The sequence below is a fragment of the Equus przewalskii genome, chromosome 29 (assembly GCF_037783145.1).
Source record: "Equus przewalskii isolate Varuska chromosome 29, EquPr2, whole genome shotgun sequence".
Classification (NCBI taxonomy): Eukaryota; Metazoa; Chordata; class Mammalia; order Perissodactyla; family Equidae; genus Equus; species Equus przewalskii.
The window spans coordinates 4888113-4910276 of NC_091859.1; the positions used below are offsets into that span (position 1 = coordinate 4888113).

General features: G+C 37.6%; 1 protein-coding gene across 11 annotated transcripts in view; it reads right to left on the reverse strand.

The window, feature by feature from the left end:
- OSBPL8 (oxysterol binding protein like 8) overlaps positions 1-22164 on the reverse strand; it is a 196096-nt gene that overhangs the window by 7775 nt on the left and 166157 nt on the right. For all 11 annotated transcript variants that reach the window (XM_070600113.1, XM_070600115.1, XM_070600117.1 and 8 more), the window contains 7 exons: positions 20491-20589; positions 18097-18194; positions 15733-15822; positions 14344-14480; positions 12556-12741; positions 12153-12240; positions 399-504 (listed from right to left, as the gene is read on the reverse strand). In XM_070600113.1, coding sequence (XP_070456214.1) covers positions 399-504; positions 12153-12240; positions 12556-12741; positions 14344-14480; positions 15733-15822; positions 18097-18194; positions 20491-20589 — 804 coding nt within the window. The remainder of the gene's footprint in view (positions 1-398; positions 505-12152; positions 12241-12555; positions 12742-14343; positions 14481-15732; positions 15823-18096; positions 18195-20490; positions 20590-22164) is intronic.

Consider the following 22164-nt stretch of genomic DNA (forward strand, 5'->3'; position numbering starts at 1 on the left):
GTGCCAATTTTCCTCCACTTTATTTGTGAGTTGCCACTACAGCATGGCTGGTGAGTGGTGTAGGTCCATGCCTGGGATCCGAACCTGCAAACCCAGGCTGTAGAAGTGGAGCATGCCAAACTTTACCACTAGGCCGTGGGGTCGGCCCCCAGTGTGCTTCTTGATCTGCATGTTTCATCTTTTTTCACTTCCCATGCCTTTACCTTGTGGCCTGGTCTTGAAATTTATCTATAATGTATAATAGCTTTTCTTGCACACCATCCCTGCTCCCACCAAAACTCTTACATAGCTTCTTGAGTTAATATGAAAAAACACTTTCATATATCAAATACAGTGTAGTAATATCCTTTTAAAAATTTAGATTCTTATAGTGAATAGTCTACAGTAAATATTTTTACCTTCACTTCCTGATGAATCCTGGATATCAGGTTCTGGGGAGGAATAGCCTTTTGCTACTTTCTTCTGTTGCCTGGTTGGCTTATGTTTCATTTTTGGGACACTAACCTAAAAAAAAAATGCTATTATGTGATTTTGCACCAAATTTTGTAATTAAAGACCAATGTTGTACAACTGTCAAAACTATCTGTTCATGAGCACAACATTAAGAAATAAAAACAAAGATGAAATAGTCTACTTAAAATTTAAGAAATAAGATGTAATATACAATCAAATTACTTTATTCAATTTTAATTTAAAGTATAAAAAAATATATAATGAAGAGTTCCCTTCCACTCCTGACCCCTATCCACCCAGTCTCTCCCCGATTAAACAGACACTCACTGCTTTTAGTTTGTATATTCTTCAAGAGACATTTTTGTGCACACGCAAATATGAATATGGATCCCCCCTTTTCTTACTGCACCAGTTAGTACCTCCAGTTGAATGTTAAATAATAGTTTCCTTTTTAATCACACTTATCTTGTTCCCAACATTAGAAACATCCCCAATGAATGATGTTGGGTTTCTAATAAGATTATTTAGATTATTTACTTTTAATAATATCAGGACAATGTTAGAAAGTATCTTATAATAAATGGAAATGATAGTATTTTGCAGAGCATGGTTTAAATTTGCTTAAACTTAAAATGAAAGTACTTGAGTGCATGCACAAGATTCAAAAGTATATCAAACCATCAACTCGAACTAAATTGTCCTTAAAATAATAAACTTGAGACTCTCTCCTATTAATAAGCTTGCAATTTTGGAAATCAGTCCTAAATGTAAAAATCCAAATGCAAAGGAAGAAACTTGAATCAGAAGAGCACGGTAATTCACATGCTGAGAAAAACAGGGAGTCAGTGGTCCTAAGTCTTTTTACTCTGTTCTTAACCTGTTTACTGTTTAAATAGGAATTATCTCCAATTACCTATTCTTTCAAATAATTTTGCAAAATCTTATTCATGTGCTTAAAATTAAAATAAAATTTCCATAATTCTATTATAGAAAATAAATAATAAGCAGGCAGGTTCTGGATTCACCCCACAGTGCACCCTCCTTCTTCAAGTCATGGAGACTTAAAATTTTATAATGTCTAAAAAGACAATGTACATACCATTTCAGATGGTACTGTAAATTGAATTGCGTTCTTAATTTCCTTTTAGGATTGTTCATTGCAGGTATTTAGAAACACAACTGATCTTTGTGTGTTCATCTTATACCGTGCAGCTTTGCTAAATTTGTTCATCAGCTCTAGCACATTTCTAATGGATTCTTTGGGATTTTCTATGTATAGGATCACGTAATCTATGAATATGGTAGTTTTACTTCTTCATTTCCAACTTGCATGCCTTTTTATTTTTCTTGTCTAATTTCTCTAGCTAGAACTTCCAGTACAATGTTAAGTAGCAGTGGTGAAAGTGTGCATGCTTGTCTTACTCCTGATCTTAGGGAGAAAGTTTTCACTCTTTCACCACTGAGTATGTTAAAAAACTTTTTTGATTATGAAAGGATATTGGATTTTGTCAAATGCCTTTTCTGTGTCAATTGAGATGAGCACGTGATATTTCCCCTCACTGCTTATAATGTCATGGTGTGTGTCTCTCTGAGTTTATCCTACTTGTACTTTGTAGAGCTTCTTGGATTTGTAGATTCATATCTTTCACGAAATTTGGGGGACTTCTTTCTTCAAACATTCTTTTGCCTCTTTCTCTTCCTCTTCTCTGAGACCCCCTTAATGCATATGATGATCCACTTGATGTTGTGCCATAGGTCCCTTAGGCTCTGTTCACTTTTCTTCATTCTTTTTTAAGACTGGATAATTTCAATTGTCCTAAGTTTAATGATTCTGTCTTCTGCCTGCCCAAATCTGTTGCTGAATATCTTTAGTGAAATTTTCATTTCAGTTATTGTATTTTTGAGCTCCAGAATTTCTGTTACGTTCTTTTGCATAATTTCTCTTTATTGATACTCTGATTTTGTTTATACATCTTTTTCTTGATTTCCTTTAGTTCTTTGTCCCTGTTTCCTTTAACACTTTGACCATATTTAAGAAAAGTGTTTTAAAGTCTTTGGTAAATCTGATATCTGGACTTAATCAGGGGTGATTTCTGTCAATTTATTTTGTTCCTTTTAAACAGGAAGCTGTTTCTTTGTATGCCTTGTAATTCTTGGTTGAAAACTGAACATCTGAATCCAAATCCACATTCTTAGAGTTGGTTCAAATTGGAGGTTGATGAAGACTGGTGAGAAGCCATTAATGACAAAGGGAGTCAGCACTCTAACTCTCGGTATACAAAGATTTATTGTAATCAGTAAACTCTACCTTTAGGAGGAAATACAGATGCCCTGGGTGTCTCTATCATGTTAGTGTTGTTAAAGGAAGAAACAAAATTTAAAATGTTTTTGAATTTGTAAATTGTGATAACGTGTGTGTGTATATACATATATAAATTTTACTGTTTTAAGTGCACAATTCAGTAGTACTAAGTATATTCACAATATTGTGCAACCATCACCACTACTTCCAAAACATTTTCATCATCCCAAACAGAGACTCTGTAACAATTAAGCCATATCATCATCTGAGCCTTCCGTAAGTTGTAATCTTTTTGCTGGTGGAGGGGTCTTGCCTCAATGTTGATGGCTGCTGACTGATCAGGGTGGTGGCTGCTAAAGGTTGGGTGGCTGTGGCAATTTCTTAAAATAAGACAACAACGAAGTTTGCTGCATCAATTGACTCTTCCTTTCAAGAATGATATCTCTGGGAGGAGGCGTAGCAAAATGGCGGGATGAGCTGACCTGGGACTCTCTCTCCTCCAAATTACAACAAAAGATTGGAAAAAAACTGAATTTCAGCTAATAAACCTAATGCCAGATGGTCAGAGACCTACAGCACCAAAAAGACAGAGGACGGAGAGGCTGCTGCCGGCCTCAGAGGAGCTGGAATGGGGTAAGAGAGAACTTTGCTCCCTCCCCTAGAGACTGGGATTGCTGCCGTGGGTGCGGGAAGGAGCAAGGGAGGGGCCGTGCGACTGGGGAATCATCCAGGACTCCTGCCGCCAGTACAGTGGAAACCCGCTGACAGGGGAAAGCTTCTGTGTGTGGGGACCTCATCATGCCAGGGCCCTGGGAGACCAGAGAACAGAACTGATCCGAATCCAGATCGGCAGGTGAGAAAAACAGCCCCTCCGCCCACCTCTGGCAAACTGTGCTGGGTGCCGCCATCTTGCCTGAAGGCGGAGAGCTCAGACTGCGCGGCTCTCGACCCCCATCTAGTGGCGACAGGCTGTAACTGCAACTGAATTCTACCATCATGCAAAAAAACCGCTCCTCTACCATCCAGCAATTTATAAAAGCCCCAGACCAGAAGTAAAACAATAAAAACAGAATTAAGTCCTGAGGACTTGGAAATAGGTAAACTAAGTGAAAATGAGTTCAGAGTAGCTATAATCAAAAAAGTCAATGCAGTAGAGAGAAAGATAGAGAAACAAGCCAACGAGTTCTGGAGTTACTTCACAAAAGAGACTGAAATTATAAAGAAGAATCAAACAGAATTACTAGAGATGAAAAACACAATGGACCAGATAAAACAGAATACGGATTCCCTGAATGCCCGTGTAGACACCGTAGAAGAGCAAATTAGCATAATCGAAGATAGACAGGCTGAATGGCTCCAGACAGAGGAAGAAAGAGAACTAAGAATTAAAAAAAAATGAGGAAAATCTCCGAGAGATAGTGGATTCAATGAGGAGAAAGAATTTAAGGATCACAGGAATTCCCGAGAACGTGGAAAAGGAAAATGGAGCAGAAAGTGTGCTTAATGAAATTATAGACGAGAACTTCCCAAATCAAGGGATTGAAGGAGAAATGTGTGTAGAGGAAGCTTTCAGATCTCCCAGATTTGTCAATGCAAAAAGACCTACTGCAAGGCATATAGTAGTACAAACGGCAAAAATGAAAGACAAAGAAAGAACACTCAGGGCAGCAAGACAGAAGAAAATAACCTACAAAGGAACTCCTATCAGACTTTCAGTGGATTTCTCTATAGAAACCTTACAAGCTAGGAGAGAATGGAGTGACATATTCAAAACTTTAAAAGATAAAAATCTTCAGCCAAGAATACTCCATCCAGCAAGAATATCCTTCAGATATGAGGGAGAAATTAAATCTTTTCCAGACAAACAAAAGTTAAGGGAATTTGGAACCAAAAATCCTCCACTACAAGAAATCCTCAAGAAGCCTCTCATACCTGAAAAAAGAAAAAAGGGAGATAGGGGTCACAACCACAGAGTAGGGAGACAGACAGATAGAACCAGAATAGGATAGCAAATATTCAACTATAGCATTAGGATAAAGGTAAGGAAACTACCAAAGCAAAGACGATCTTATCACTCTAACTACAAACTCATAACACGAGTTGGAATAAGAAATGAAAATAATAATTTAGGAGGGGAAGAGCAAAGGGACTAAATCAGTCTAGGCCAAATAAGTAAGAGACCACCAGAGAATAGACTATATTATACACGAGATTCTAAATACAAACTTCAGGGTAGCCACTAAACTAAATAACAGAACAGAGCCACAAAACATAAATAAGGAAAAATCTAAGAAACCCAGCATAAGAAATTGCAGTAGTCAATGGGTAGGCTAAAGCACACAGGACGAGATACAAAAGTAATGCAGGAAATCCAGATAACGAGCGACAGATTGTCAGCATTAAGTCCACATGCATCAATAATCACCCTCAATGTAAACGGATTGAACTCTCCAATAAAAAGACACAAAGTGGCAAAATGGATTAAAGAACAAGATCCAACAATTTGTTGCCTCCAGGAAACACATCTCAGCCCCAAGGACAAACACAGGCTCAGAGTGAAGGGGTGGAGGACAATACTTCAAGCTAATAGCAAGGAAAAAAAGGCAGGTGTTGCAATTCTTATATCAGACCAAGTGGATTTCAAAATAAGACAGGTAAAGAGAGACATAGAGGGACAATACATAATGATCAAAGGGACACTTCATCAAGAAGAAATAATGCTTATAAATATCTGTGCACCCAACACAGGAGCACCAAGCTTCATAAAGCAACTCTTAACAGACCTAAAGGAAGATGTTAAAAACAACACGATAATAGTAGGGGACCTCAACACCCCACTCACATCAATGGACAGATCATCCAGACAGAAAATCAACAAGGAAATAGTGGAGCTAAACGAAAAACTAAAACAATTGGACTTAATAGACATATATAGATCACTTCATCCTAAAACAGCAGAATACACATTCTTCTCAAGTGCACATGGAACATTCTCAGGGATAGACCATATATTGGGAAACAAGGCAAGCCTCTACAAATTTAAAAAACTTGAAATAATAAGAAGCATCTTCTCCGATCATAATGTTATAAGGCTAGAAATTAATTACAAGAAAAAAGCTGAGAAAGGCACAAAGATGTGGAGACTAAACAATACTCTACTGAACAAGCAATGGATCATTGAAGAAATTAAAGAAGAAATGAAAACATACCTGGAAACAAATGAAAATGATAACATACCATACCAACTCATATGGGATATAGCAAAGGCTGTATTAAGAGGAAAATCCATTGCAATACAGGCACATCTTAACAAACAAGAAAAATCCCAAATAAGCAATCTTAAACTACACGTAACTGAACTAGAGAAAGAAGAACAAATAAAGCCCAAAGTCAGCAGAAGGAGAGAAATAATAAAAATCAGAGCAGAAATAAATACTATTGAAACAAAAAAGGTGGTAGAAAGGATCAATGAAACAAAGAACTGGTTCTTTGAGAAAATAAATAAAATTGACAAACCCCTAGCCAGACTTACAAAGAAAAAAAGGGAGAAAGCTCAAATAAACAAAATCAGAAATGAAAGAAGAGAAATAACAGACTCTGCAGAAATACAATGGATTATTAGAGAATACTATGAAAAACTCTATGCTAACAGAATGGATAACCTAGAGGAAATGGATAAATTCCTGGACTCCTACAATCTCCCAAAGCTCACTTAAGAAGAAGCAGACAATTTGAACAGACCACACTCACAAGGAAAGAGATTGAAACAGCAATCAAAAACATCCCAAAGAATAAAACCCCAGGACCAGACAGCTTTCCTGGGGAATTCTACCAAACTTTCAGAGAGGATTTAATACCTATCCTTTTCAAGCTATTCCAAAAAATTAGGGAAGATGGAACACTTCCTAACACATTCTATGAGGCCAACATCACGCTGATACCAAAGCATGACAAGGACACCACGAAAAAAGAGAACTACAGGCCAATATCACTGATGAACGTAGATGCAAAAATTCTAAACAAAATTTTGGCAACCTGAATTCAGCAATTCATCAAAAGGATCATACATCACGATCAGGTGGGATTCATACCAGGGACACAGGGATGGTTCAACATCTGCAAATCAATCAACGTGATACACCACATTAACAAACTGAGGAATAAAAAGCACATGATCATCTCAATAGATGCAGAGAAAGCATTTGACAAGATCCAACAGCCATTTATGATAAAAACTCTGAACAAAATGGGCATAGAAGGGAACTACCTCAACATAATAAAGGCCATATATGACAAACCCACAGCCAACATCATACTCAATGGGCAAAAAGTGAGCGCCATCCCCCTGAAAATAGGAACGAGACAAGGATGCCCTCTATCACCACTCTTATTTAACACAGTACTGGAGGTCCTGGCCAGAGCAATCAGGCAAGAAAAAGGAATAAAAGGAATCCAAATAGGGAGGGAAGAAGTGAAACTCTCACTGTTTGCAGACAACATGATCTTATATATAGAAAACCCCAAAGAATCCATTGGAAAACTCTTAGAAGTAATCACCAACTACAGCAAAGTTGCAGGGTATAAAATCAATTTGCATAAATCAGTACCATTTCTATATTCTAATAACGAACTAACAGAAAAAGAACTCAAGAACAAAATACCATTCACAATCGCAACAAAAAGAATAAAATACCTCGGGGTAAATTTAACTAAGGAAGTGAAGGACCTATATAATGAAAATTACAAAGCCTTTCTGAGAGAATTGGACCATGACATAAGGAGATGGAAAGACATTCCATGTACACGGATTGGAAGAATAAACACAGTTAAAATGTCCGTTCTACCTAAAGCAATGCTACACCCCAATCAGAATCCCAATGGCATTCTTTACAGAATTAGAACAAAGAATCCTAAAATTCATATGGGGCAACAAAAGACCCTGAATTGCTAAAGCAATCCTGTGAAAAAAGAACAAAACGGGAGGCATCACAATCCCTGACTTCAAAACATACTACAAAGCTACAGTAATCAAAACAGCATGGTACTGGTACAAAAACAGGTGCACAGATCAATGGAACAGAATTGAAAGCCCAGAAATAAAACCACACATCTATGGACAGCTTATCTTCGACAAAGGAGCTGAGGACCTACAATGGAGAAAAGAAAGTCTCTTCAACAAGTGGTGCTGGGAAAACTGGAAAGCCACATGTAAAAGAATGAAAATTGACCATTCTTTTTCACCATTCACCAAAATAAACTCAAAATGGATCAAAGACCTAAAGGTGAGACCTGAAACCGTAAGGCTTCTAGAGGAAAACGTAGGCAGTACACTCTTTGACATCAGTATTAAAAGGATCTTTTCGGACACCACGTCTTCTCAGAGAAGGGAAACAATAGAAAGAATAAACAAATGGGACTTCATGAGACTAAAGAGCTTCTTCAAGGCAAATGAAAACAGGATTGAAACAAAAAAACAACCCACTAACTGGGAAAAAATATTTGCAAGTCATATATGTGACAAAGGCTTAATAACCATAATATATAAAGAACTCTCACAACTCAACAACAAAAAAATCAAACAACCCAATCAAAAAATGGGCTGGAGACATGAACAGATATTTCTCCAAAGAAGATATTTGGATGGCCAATAGGCACATGAAAAGATGCTCATCATCGCTGATCATCAGGGAAATGCAAATCAAAACTATACTAAGATATCACCTTACACCCATTAGAATGACAAAAATATCTAAAACTAATAGCAACAAATGTTGGAGAGGTTGTGGAGAAAAGGGAACCCTCATACATTGCTGATGGGAATGCAAACTGGTGCAGCCACTATGGAAAAACAGTATGGAGAGTCCTCAAAAGATTAAAAATAGAACTACCATACTATTCCACCAGCTATTCCACTACTGGGTATCTATCCAAAGAGTTTGAAGTAAGCAATTCCAAAAGTTCTATGCACCCCAATGTTCACTGCAGCATTATTTACAATAGCCAAGACATGGAAGCAACCTAAGTGCCCATCAACAGATGAATGGATAAAGAAGATGTGATATATATAGACAATGGAATACTACTCAGCTGTAAAACAGAACAAAATCATTCCATTTGCAATAACATGGATGGACCTTGAGGGAATTATGTTAAGTGAAATAAGCCAGTTACAGAAGGATAATCTCTGTATGACTCCACTCATATGAGGAAGTTAAAAATGTGGACAAAGAGAACAGATTAGTGGCTACCAGGGGAAAGGTGGGGTGAGGGGTGGGCACAAAGGGTGAAGTGGTGCACCTACAACATGAATGACAAACATTAATGTACAACTGAAATTTCACAAGATTGTAACCTATCATTAACTCAATAAAAAAAATAAAAATAAAAGAATGATATCTGTGTACCATGTGATGCAGTTTGATAGCATTTTACCCACAGTAGAACTTCTTTCAAAATTGGAGTCAATTCTCTCACACTCTGCCATTGCTTTATCAACTAAGTTTATGTAATATTCTAAATCCTTCATTGTCATTTCAACAATCTTCACAACATCTTCACCAGGAATAGATTCCATTTCAAGAAACCACTTTCTCTGCTTATCCATAAGAAGCAACTCCTCATCCGTTCAACTTTTATCATGAGGTTGCAACAATTCAGTCACATCTTCAGGCCCCACTTCTAATTCTAGTTCTCTTGCTGTTTTCACCACATCTACAGTTACTTCTCCCACTGAAATCTTGAACCCCTCAAAGTCGTCCATGAGGGTTGGAATCAACTTCTTCCAAACTCCTGTTGATCTTGATATTTTGACCTCTTCCCATGAATCACAAATGTTCTTAACCGCATCTAGAATAGTGAATCCTTTCCAGAAGGTTTTCAATTGACTTTGCCCAGAACCATCAGAGGAATCTATCTATGGCAGCTACAGTCTTATGAAATGTATCTTTTAAATAATAAGACTTGAAAGTTGAAATTACCTCTTGATCCATGGGCTGCAGAATGGATGCTGTGTTTGCAGGCATGAAAACAACACTTATCTCATTGTATATCTCCGTCAGAGCTCTCGGGTGACCAGGTGCATTGTCAATGAGCAGTCATATTTTGAAAGGAATCTGTTTTTCCTGAGCAGTCAGTCCCAACAATGGGCTTAAACTATTCAGTGAGCCATGTTGTAAACATGTGCTGTCATCCAGGCTTTGTTGTTCCATTTATGGAGCACAGGAACAGTAGATTTACCATAATTCTTAGGGGCACTAGGATTTTCAGAATGATAAATGAGCATTGGCTTCAACTTAGTCATCAGCTGCATTAGCCTGTAACAAGAGAGTCAGCCTGTCCTTTGAAGCTTTGAAGGCAGGCACTGACTTCTCCTCTCTAGCTATGAAAGTCCAGGATGGCATCTTCTTCCAATAGAAGGTTGTTTCGTCTATATTGAAAATCTGCTGTTTAGTGTAGCACCTTCATTAATGATCTTAGCTAGATCTTCTGGATAACTTGCTGCAGCTTCTCCAGCAGCACTTGCTGCTTCACCTTGCACTTCCATGTTGTAGAGATGGCTTTTTTCTTAAACCTCATGACCCAACCTCTGCTAGCTTCAATATTTTCTTGTGCAGCTTCCTCACCTCTCTCAACCTCCATAGAATTCAAAGGAGTCAGGGCCTTGCTCTGGATTAGGCTTTGGCTTCAGGGAATGTTGTGGCTGGTTTGATCTTCTATCCAGACCACTAAAACTTTCTCTGTGTCAGCAATAAGGCTGTTTTGCTTTCATATCATTCGTGTGTTCACTGGAGTAGCACTTTTCATTTCCTTCAAGAACTTTTCCTTTGCATGGCACAAGAGGCCTAGCTTTCAGCCTGTCTCAGCTTCCAACATGCCTTCCTCACTAATCATTTCTAGCTTTTGATTTAAGGTGAGAGACGTGTGACTCTTCCTTTCACTTGAACACTTAGAGGTCATTGTAGGGTTATTAAGTGGCCCAATTTCAAGGTTGTTGTGTCTCAGGGAATAGGGAGGCTGGAGGAGAGGGAGAGAGATGGGGGGATGGCCAGTGAGTGGAGCAGTGAGAACGCACAACATTTATTGATTAAGTTCACTGTCATATATGGGCGTGGTTTGTGGCACCTGAAAACAATGATGATAGTAACATCAAAGATGACTCATCACAGATCACCATAATATAATAATGAAAAAGTTTGAAATATTGCTAGAATTACCAAAATGTGACACAGAGACATGAAGTGAGCAAATGCTGTTGGGAAAATGGTGCTGACAGACTCGCTTGACAAAGGGTTGCCACAAACCTTCAATTTGTAAAAAGTGCAATATCTGCGAAGGACAATAAAGTGAAGTGCAATAAAATGAGGTATGCCTGTGCTCCATTTGTTCAGTGAATTTCTCAGACTGTTTTTCCAAAGCCTGTTTTCCTTGTTGTACATGGTCATTGAAGTCTCTGTTCCTTAGTTTGTTTTCTACTAGTATTTTGACAGAAATTTCCTTGAACACCAGTAGCTAAACAAATAAAGACAAAAACAAAAAGAATACTCTTCCATACTGGCAGTCTGGTTCTGTGCACAGATACTCCCTTAACACTTAGCCAGGCTTGCACCAAGCCTAGCTATTAGTCTGAGGGCTAATATTTCAGCCTAAGCTGAAAGCTTAGAGATTTCTCAGGTCTTTTTAGAGCATAAGCATCTTGCCTTGCGCATCTGCAGGGCTTCCTAAATTCCCCTGTATTCACGGGGCTTTTCAGTGCCCTAGTTTCCCAAAGAATCTTTCCTCAGCTTTTGTTCCTGGGCCTTACGTGGTCTGTCGTAAGGTTTCAGCATTAATCTTTTGCCCCAGCTATCTGCAGGTTATTAGTTGGGCTTGCAATATTTTCAAGCAATGCCTGTAGCTCTCTGGCTGAGTTCTGAGTTAGACAAAACAGAGATGTGTGCCCTGCACAAATCCTTCAGGAAGCCCCCAGACAGGTTACAACAGACACACACAATTTGTGAATAAGGTCTGCTCTGCTGCCTCTGGAATCAGGACTCACACTGGAAATGTTGGGACCCTTCAAGACTGCCATTGCACCCGGGAGGTGTTGGGGCAAGGGCAAATAAAAATACTCTAAAGATTTCCTACTGCTTTGAAGTCACCTCTTTCTTGACTCAGTGTTCACTCAGTTGCTGCAAATCTCTTATTATTTTCCAGAGTCTTGGCCAATTTGGTTCTGACAGATTCTGCTTGCTTTTTGATGTTTCTTTGTGGGGACAGGAACTTGGAGCTGCTTACTCTGCCAGTTTGCTTACCCAAAATTTTAAATTTTGAAACGAAATTTTAAATGTTGGCAGCCAAAGATACTAAGGATTTAAAAGACTTATATGCCTAGCAGATCAGGTTACTTTTTATTACATACCATTGGAGTGCGATGTTTCACTTTGGTCTGGATAACACCATCTTTTTCGAACTGTATCATATCATTAAGGGGGTCCCATGGTCGGGTACTAGAAAATGAAAAAAAAGCCACTTGTTTAATAACTAACTGAAAGCTTTTTCAAAAACTTTCTATTTGATTAGATTTTCATTAGTAATTATAAACCTAGCTTAAGATTTAGGTTTGTCATATCTAATCTTCTGAGCCTCAGCTTATTTTAAGGCTAACTACTATCATGGAGTTAAATTTATAATAAATGAAACATCAAATTTAAAATCTCATACTAATTTATATATATGACAATAAAAAAACTAACAATAAAAATTCTAGAAATGAAGGCAACACACTATGCTGACATATGTTTGTAATATATTCAATTACTTACTCTGCAAACTTGTAATGCCATTCTCCTGTGAGTGGATCCAGTTCAAATAACTTGCAAGTCCACTCTTCATTTTTCGTTTTCCGATCTCTGGCAGCTTGTCTTTGAGCTTCTTCTAAGACATATTTCTCTTGAGTAGCTTCTGTTTGGTCTTTGGCATTTATGGCTCGAGTTACCCGCTGCCAGAGTCTAATACGTGTACAAAAATAGTATTAAAACAACAGAAAATCAACTCCATATAGAATAGGCTTGAATCCCCTTGAGAAGAAAATGATGCCCATGTGGGTTTTTGGCTTTGACAAAGTTCTTGCTCAGATGCTTAAAAATGAGTCCAGATGTAACAAGTGGTGCCATGAGTAGAGAGATACAATGGAGACTAATTTTTTTTATTGGCAAGAGCAATGTATTACATGGGTTCTTGAATGTATGGCAATGAATGGTACTGACCCAAGATGACAGGAGTGTAATGAAGGCTCAGGAATCTACATTTTTAACCAGTTCCCCAGCTGATTCTTCTACATACTGTTTAAGATCCACTGGACTCAAAGATCCAACAGTGTAATGCCAGGCTTCTCGACCTTGGATGCAGCAATTATCAGGGAACTTTTAACAGGATCTCTGGGGGTGGGCCCAAGTATTTTTTTAATGTTTCCCGGATAATTTTAATGTGTAGCCAGAGTTGAAAACTACTTATTTAACAAGAAAAGAAGACTGAGGTAAAATCTTCCCACCTACTCAAGTTTAGTTTTTTATCAGATAAATAAAACTGTATCTATCTTCCACCTATCTGGGAAGACAGCATGTTGGGAGTGAAAGAACAAAGGCTTTGGAATCACGTAGGCTTGGGTTAAATACTAGATCTGCCACTGTTTGGCTGGTGAATTTAAAGTTACTTATCCTACGACTTGTTTTCTTCATCTTTTAAAAGATGTTAAATTATAGCCACACCTCAAAAATTGTTGTCTAACTTGGCAAAGCTTCGCTCTGGACAGAGAGCATCACGTGATTACAGCTGAAACAAAATTTTTAGAACTGGCGCATACCTATTCTTCCATCTTTGACCACCTCAATTTTGAGTGTAGAAGGAAAGTACATATAGACTTGAATCCCCGTGAGAGAGAATGATAATGCACGTGGGAACGTGTAATGAGGACTAAACTATGTAATGTGTATAAAGTACCTAGCATAGTATCTTTTACACAGACGCCTCCTTCTCCTAACACAAAGAGATATAATAAGAATAAAATTGTGCAATGTGTATAAAATATTTCTGGTTCCAAAGTATTAGAGATACAGCAAGAATTTCATGATTTAAGAACAGAAACTATGGCCTTAATTATTACCCAACTAATGTAAATTCTATACAAGCTTGCACATCTAGCACCATTCTTGTATCATGGAAAATAAAACGAAAGTAGATTTTTGCACCACTCCCTTCACCTAGAGTTCTACATGCCTAACCCAGGTTAGAAAACAGCTGCCAGAAAAACCAAGAATCACTACTTAGTCCCATAATTTCATGCAAACAAAATAAAAGTTTTTTTTTAAATAGGCCCTGGAATAGGTTAGAAGAGAAAGGAAAAAATGGGGAGACTTAGTTCTGAGCTGCAGAAAAGCAGCATGATTTGTATTTCACGTATACAAAACAGAATCCTGTCGCATCCCACAAATGTTAAACTATTTTTCCAGATTCAAATATGACTGAAGACAGAGAAAAGTGACCACACTATTGAGGGACTGAAAAAATAGTCTTTGATTATCATGAAGGTAGCTGAAAAATGGCACACTTACTTCTCTGATTCGAAATCTTCCTGCTCTTCAAATTTTACAGTGTGTCTTATTAATCTCCATTGTTTAATGTCTGGTGTTGGATTCCAGAAAACCTCTGAATTATCGGTCTTTTTCTCATTAATAAAAACTTCACTATCCTATATTTAAAGGAAATTAAAAGGGGTTACATAGTATAGTAATATAATAATACCTAATACTTTCTTCCTGATACCTAATCCCACAAACACATTTTTAAAACAAATATAACTAGCACTTTCCTAAAAGCCCCAAATCTCTTGTCATTTTTAGAAAAACATTAAGATTGAATATGCAACACTAGTCATTTTAAAATCTGAGTGAATACACAGGAAGTTCATAGATTGCACAAGCTCTGCTTAATAACCTATTTCAAGCAATTCCGTGCAGAGCCTCCAGACCATCTCCAGACTGTCCAAGCAGAGCACAGTGTTTGCCGCAGCCACAGGGAGGTGCTGGGACCGCCTGCGACTCACTGTATGTAGCAAAACCAGACAGAGCCTTTCTTAGCATTGTAAATCTGAGCACAATCTTAGAAATTTCATTTTTTAAAAAAGACTTTTTATCTTTTTCCCAAAGGCTATTCAGATAGAAGTAAAATTACAGAGCATATGTGGCCTCTTCGTTGAATTTCTAGATCAAGTTTCATTTTCTTATTATATTTCTCCTCATTTTCTGCTTATTATAATGCAGAAAACAGCATACAGTCGGTGTTCACAGTCAGAGTACGTCAAGGCAGTCGCCTGATAGGATCCTTTTTATTCATTTAACCTCCTCTTCACAAAATTACATACATGTGAACTCAGGTCGGCAGAGAAGTAAATAAAAGCCATTGCTCTCATATACCACTATTTTCCTTTCCACGCTCCTCAGAAGGAAGTATACCTCTAACTGGAAATGCCTCTTCCCTCCAGGTGAGAGGCAGTACACTGCTGTGCGTGCAAGCACAGCCCTCGAGCCAGAGTGCCTGCCTGGGATTCTTGCTCCACCTCTTACTTAGAGCAAATTATTTAAACTCTTGGTGCCGCAGTGTCCTCCTTTGTAAAATGGGGACAATAACAGTACCCACCTCATAGGGTTATTATATTAAATACTAAATGAGTTAACATGAGGAACATTTTTAAACAATGCACCTAATAGTAGGTGATATATAAGAGCTAGTTATTTTTATTGATTTCAAGTTTTGGAAAGATAAAATATTACATAAAACTAAACATTGCTGATAACAGATCAACACCAAAATATTTGTTAAGCTGAAGCTTATGTTGAATAGCGATGCTTTAAGCAATGAAACAAGTGAGCTTATGAAATTATTGTTAATTTTTTCCCACAGAATAAAATTCTTTTGTAAAGCTAAAATATAAAAACACTTACCCAATGGCCTTCCAAAGTAGCTAGGACTTCTTTCCCCAATTTAAGTTTCCCTGATATTTGATTAACACAGTCACTACTACCTAGAAATGGCTTTCAAGAAAGAAAATGTTAAAGAGACGTTTTACTTTTAAGTTATATTTACATATAATATAGACAAATAACAACAGAAAAAGTTAATTGTTTAGTTACAGTGCTGCTGACGGCACAAATGGTGAAATATTGACTCCAATTTTAGTCAGAAATGTTCAATAAAAAGAAATTTGAGGGGCCAGCCCTGTGGCCAAGTGGTTAATTTCACACACTCCATTTCAGCGGCCCAGGGTTTCGCCAGTTCGGGTCCTGTGAGGGGACCTAGCACCACTCATCAGGCCATGCTGAGGTGGTGTCCCACATAACAGAACTAGAAGGACCTACAACTAGAATATACAACTATGTACTGGTGGGCTTTGGGGAGAAGAAGAAAAAAAAGGACTGGGAATAGATGTTAGCTCAGGGCCAATCTTTAAAAAAAAAAAAAAAGAAATTTGAATTTGTTGCTGTGGAAAAAATAGGTAAAAACAGACAATGTGAAGTCCGAATAAACATGCTGAAAAGATAACACTGATGTAACTGACTCAGGTCCTGTACTCTCTTCTGACTCAAGACTGTAGTCTGTCAATGTCACAATATATTAAGCAACAGCAACTCAGTATACGTAAGGGACTTAACTCATCTGTTGAAAGAAATAACACCCCCTCCTTCAAAACGAAACAGTAAAACAATACCCAACCCAAAGGACCCTCCAAAAAATAAAATTAGAAGGAACAGACTTTGAGTTACTACAGTGCCTTACTGATATCTCTCCTCAGTGACAAAATTTTGATGCTCCAATCTAATCCTTAAAGGCATCATAAATTACTTAAGACCTCTTTAGTCATGATTTTCAAATATCATTATGACCATACAAGTAAAAACTCTGCTAAGATGAAAAAAAATCAGACAAAGAGCACTGCATCCAATAATACTTAAAAGAGATCTTTTTTATTCGAGCAAAGTTGCTGATCGGCTGGACATCAACATAGGAGCAATTTTTAGTAATAAACATCAAATAGTTCATAGAAATATTTTTATCTGAACACAATGTACTATCTTGCACCAACAATTGACACTGTGAAAAGGTCTTAAACTTGCCTTTCACTCTGAGGGAGACAGGATTTTCCAAAGATGGTCTCAATCATATCTATCCTTCCCTCTCCAGCCCACATGCTCTTCCTCAATGAGACCCTGCCATCTTCCCATTGAGTAGTAGGGTCTACATTCCTTTCCCTTGAATTTGGGTAGGTTTATAACTCTTTAACCAATAGAGGATGGTGGTGATGTAATTTGACTTCTGAGGCTAGGTCAAGGATGGCAATGCAGCTTTTGCCTTGCTCACAAGGACACTACTTGCACTTGGACCCCTGAGCTGCCAAGTTAAGAAGTCTGACTACCTTGAAGCCGCCATGCTGTGAGGAAGCCAAGCCACATGGAAAAGCCACGTATACAGGTGCTCAGCTCAGCAGTCCTAGTCTTTCAGTCCCAACCCAGGCATCAGACAGGTGAGTGATGAGCCTTCAGATGATTCCAGGCCCCAAGTGTCAAGTCAGTAGTACCCTGCAAATCTTCCTAGCTGAGACCCCAGACATTACGTAGCAGAGACAAGCCATCCCCAATATGCCCAGTCCAAATTTCCGACCCAAAGAACACTGAAGGATCAAAACATGGTTGTTTTCAAGCTTGTGAGTTTTAGAGTAAACTGTTAGGCAGAAATAGTAACTAATACAACTCTGTCTTACTGTACACAGTAAGCTGATACATACTTTCTGGTACTCTGTAAAGCAATGGTTTAATTTACTGAAAAATTTCTATCCATTCACTTCTTAAATCTCATCTCCTATATAATACCAACAGTATTTTTTTTTGAGGAACATTAGCCCTGAGCTAACTGCTGCCAATCCTCCTCTTTTTGCTGAGGAAGACTTGCCCTGAGCTAACATCTGTGCCCATCTTCCTCCACTTTATATGTGGGACGCCTACCACAGCATGGCTTGCCAGGCAGTGCCATGTCCACACCTAGGATCTGAACTGGCGAACCCTGGGCCGCCGAAGCAGAATGTGCAAACTTAACCGCTGCAGCACCAGGCCAGCCTCAATACCAAGAGTTTTATTAATTAAAATGAAAAACAAAAAATGACTGCTTTGTGTTGATTTGTATCTTCCAGGGCCACCCTTGCATGAATTCTGTGTTCTTATAGTCTTCAGTTAGGAACTGAACTGGCTCTTTGTTCAATATTTATAGCACAACTCTTCCTTAATAGGTGATACCTCCTATCATTCTCTACTAACCTTTAGTTTGAATTCAAGTACTGCACTATATCCAGTTTTTTGACATGTAATATTGACTGTTCCACCAAGTTCCAGTGTCATTGTGCCATAAAGAATTCCTAAAGAAAAAACAATTTTGACAAAACGTTGAAGAAAGAGAGACAGCGGCTAATAACAAGCAGAGCTTTAAAATCGAATCTCCATATAGAAGGAACTAATAATTGAAGGGTATTCTGTTCTACACCCCAAAATCTACAATATACACATCAAGTTGGTTCTGTAGGATTTAAATAGATAACAGTTGATCCATATCTGCCAACTGACATTCTCACTAAAATATATTAGTAATCCCAAAATCAACATCTACAGTACTTGTGCAGTCATTTGTGGATATGCACAGAGCAGCGAAAAATTTGAGTTGCCCAATGTGCACACTGACAGCTGAGGTCAAACAAAGTGACACTCTGCGTTTTGGTTTCATCTCTCATGTGGCAAACAAGTCTTTTTTGCAGTATATTTACTGCCACATTTTTTGCATTTTTGTGCTTTTTGTTGGTGATTTTACTATTTAAAATGGCCCCCAAAGGTAGTGCTGAAGTGCCCAAGCACAGAAGGCTGTGATGTACCTTGCAGAGAAAATATGTGTGTGAAAGCTTGATTAAGGTATGAATTATAGTGCTGTTGGCTGTTAGTTAAATGTTAATGAATCAACACTATATAGTAAACAAGGTGTCTTTAAACAGAAACAAGGTTATGTATTGGTTGGTTGATGAAAATGTGACCAGAGGCTCGCAGGAACCTGAGCTCGTATTTTCCCCTGGGAGCAAGGGTTCAGTATGCCTTAATTCAGTGTTTGTGGTGACCTTATAGAACATAACTACTGCAAACAAGAATCAACTGTACAAGTAAGACAGACAAACTTTAAAAATCCCCCAAAATAGTTTCTGTGGCTAAACAGTTGGGGAAATTCTGAGTTTAAGAAAGTTAAACAGGCTGTGCGTGTGTGTATCTGTTCTTGGACTAAACTGTTGAGGTAGCCTTAATATGCAAATACAGAATGTTAATTTCCAAGAGGGGAACACTATGCAATGTGTCTCATACTTATTTGGCTATGAAACTGTTATTTTGTAAAACAATTTGTGAGGCTAGTGGTTTGGGGAACACATCTTAGAAAATACACAAGGGTAGAAAATAACCATTGTTTTCTATGCTCATGCTTTTCTGCACAATAAAAACATTGCTACAAAAGAATTTTCCTGTTGCTCCTTGGGTATGGATGGCACTGAGTATCTACATGAAATATCATTTTATTTATTCCAAACGATACAAAATTTAAAACATATTTCTTATCAATTCAATTAATAATTTCAGATATTTCACTTCATGCCTATTTTATGAACCATACAGGAACCTCTGAGAATTATCTAGCCTGAGGCCACAAGTTGGCCACTCCTGTACTTAGTACTAGGCAGATTCATGGTACAGTGGATAGGAGTCAACAAGCTTAGAGTTTAGTCTCAGCATTCTTACTAAAACTAGTTGGTTTGGCCTTGGATAAAATTCTTAACCCTTCCAGTTTTCTCATCTGTGAAATGAGGCCATATGAAATGATTTCAATGTTTTCATGAATCAGTTCCTAAAATAGAGGATAATCACCCAAAAAATTATATTTAAGAAACGAGTTGGAAGGGAGGGTAATAATGACCAAGCTGAGTGTTTAAGCTGATGCTTTCTAGCACAGGATTGCAGACTGCAGAGATCTTGACTGTCGCATCCTAGCTGAGCTCAGGCAAATTAACCTCTTTGTGCCTCATTTCCCTCATCCATGAAACAGTGATAACATTAACTCCTCTACAGGGCTGCTGGAGTGACTAGATCAGTTTACAAACATAAAGGGCACAGAACAGCTGGGAGCCTGGCCCGTCAAAAATTATAGTTATTGTTTAATATCTTTATCTGTATCCTAAATAATGAGAAAAAGTATTAATACATTAATTTTTAAAAATTGCCAAATGAGGATTGAAAATTTTTTAAAGGACTCAGTACAATGAAAAGCAGTAAATTAAAAGTTAAAAAAGGAATAGTGGTGTAGAAAATGAAAATCACTTTTATAAATTCTGAAATAAGGGCAGTTTCATCAAATTTTAAAACCTGCACATAAGGCAAATGAAATTCTATTATTATAAATCAGCCTCTTCCAACTAGAGTGTGTCATAAAAAGCCCACTGTGGGTGAATTAATTCACTACAGAAATATTCAGCAGATGACAGCAATATCTTGAGCATCTGTAAACCAAAGACACTTTCAAACAAAAGCTGACTCCACCAATCTCAAAACATAACAAACTACAGCCATATACATTTACTTAAAGAGAAGGTTTAAGGAATGTCTAAGTCAATTATGGAAAATATTTACCTTTACAATGAGCATATGGCATTGTCATTACATAATCTTCACCTCTATTCAAGAAAGTTAAACGTGCTTCTCCTTCTAATATTGCAGATAATGAGTTTCCTGAAATAAATATTGTTTATTAAATTTCGCAAAACTCAGTCAACCACTTCAAAACAAACAAAATATATTTAGGACACCAACCAGACATCTATAGTGGAATGTCTTAAAAATGTCTCAATCTTAATGTGCCAAACATACATTTATCTTATATCCAAAACATTATTTGATCCATATTCCCATTCTTACAAAATGAGTACTTTTAAAAGGTAGAGTAATGTGCTTGTTATATGTTATTTTATATGAGGCTCTTAAGAAAAATCTTTTTTCTCCCCCAAGTAATTTTATTGGGATTATAATGGTATATAACATTGCATAATTTCAGGTGTATATTATTGTTTATTTATCAATTCCTGAATACACTTCATCGTGCTCACCCCCAGTAGTCTAATTTTTATCCATCACCATACATATGTGCTCCTTTGTCCCTTTCACCCACCTCCCAACCCCCTTCCCCTCTGGTAACCATTAATCTGTGCTCTTTATCCAAGAAAAGTCTTAACCATGTAGAACACAATAAAATACTGACTCTTTCACTATATAGATTAATTTTTCCACTTTTTTAATAAAACCATTATGTTTTTATCTGTAAGTCACACTAGCCAGCCCTGGTGGTCTAGTACTTAAGATTTGGTGCTTTCACCACTGAGGCCTAGCTGCCTGTTGCTGTGATGCTGAAAGCTATGCCACCAGTATTTGACACACCAGCAGGGTCATCCATGGCGGACAGGTTTCAGTAGAGCTTCCAGACTAAAACAGACCAGGAGGAAGGACCTGGCCACCCACTTCCAAAAAAATGGGCCATGAAAGCCCTATGAATAGCAGCAGAGCAGTATCTGATAGAGCATAAGGTGAGACGAAGGTGCAGACAGACCGGGCAGGGTTCTGCACTGCTGTGCACAGGGTGCCTACACATCGAATCGACTTGACAGTACTAACAATAACAAAGTCAAGTTTTAAGCTTTAAGTACTTATAATTGACATAATACTACTATAATTTAGAAAAATTAAAAATATGCATAACCCAGCAAAATGATAAAATTTCATGGTATTTTCTTCTAGCTTTTCTCCCAAATGTATTTTTCTTTGCCCTCACCAGTTTTATTGAAGTATAATTTACATACATGACCCATTTTAACTGTGCATTTTGATAGTCTTAGCAATTGTGTACAGTCATGTAACTACCACCACCACAATCAAGATACAGAACTTTCCATCACGCCAAGAAGTTCCCCCTGGCTCTTTGGCAGTCAATTGTTTCCTCCAGCTCCAGGAAACCACTGGTCTGGTTTCTATCACTGTAGTTTTACCAATTCTAAAATTTTTGTATATATGGCTTCACAGAATATGTAGTTTATTGTGTTTAACTTCTTTCATTTAGCAAAATGATTTTTAGGTTTATCCACGTTGTTGTATCAACATTTCACGCCATTTTAACAATATTAAAAAATCTAATATATGAACATAGTGCATCTCTCCATGTACTTAAATCTTAATTTTCCTCAGCAATGTTTTGGAGTTTTTGGTGTACAGGTCTTAATTAATAAATAAATTTGGGGCCAGCGAGATGTGCAGCGG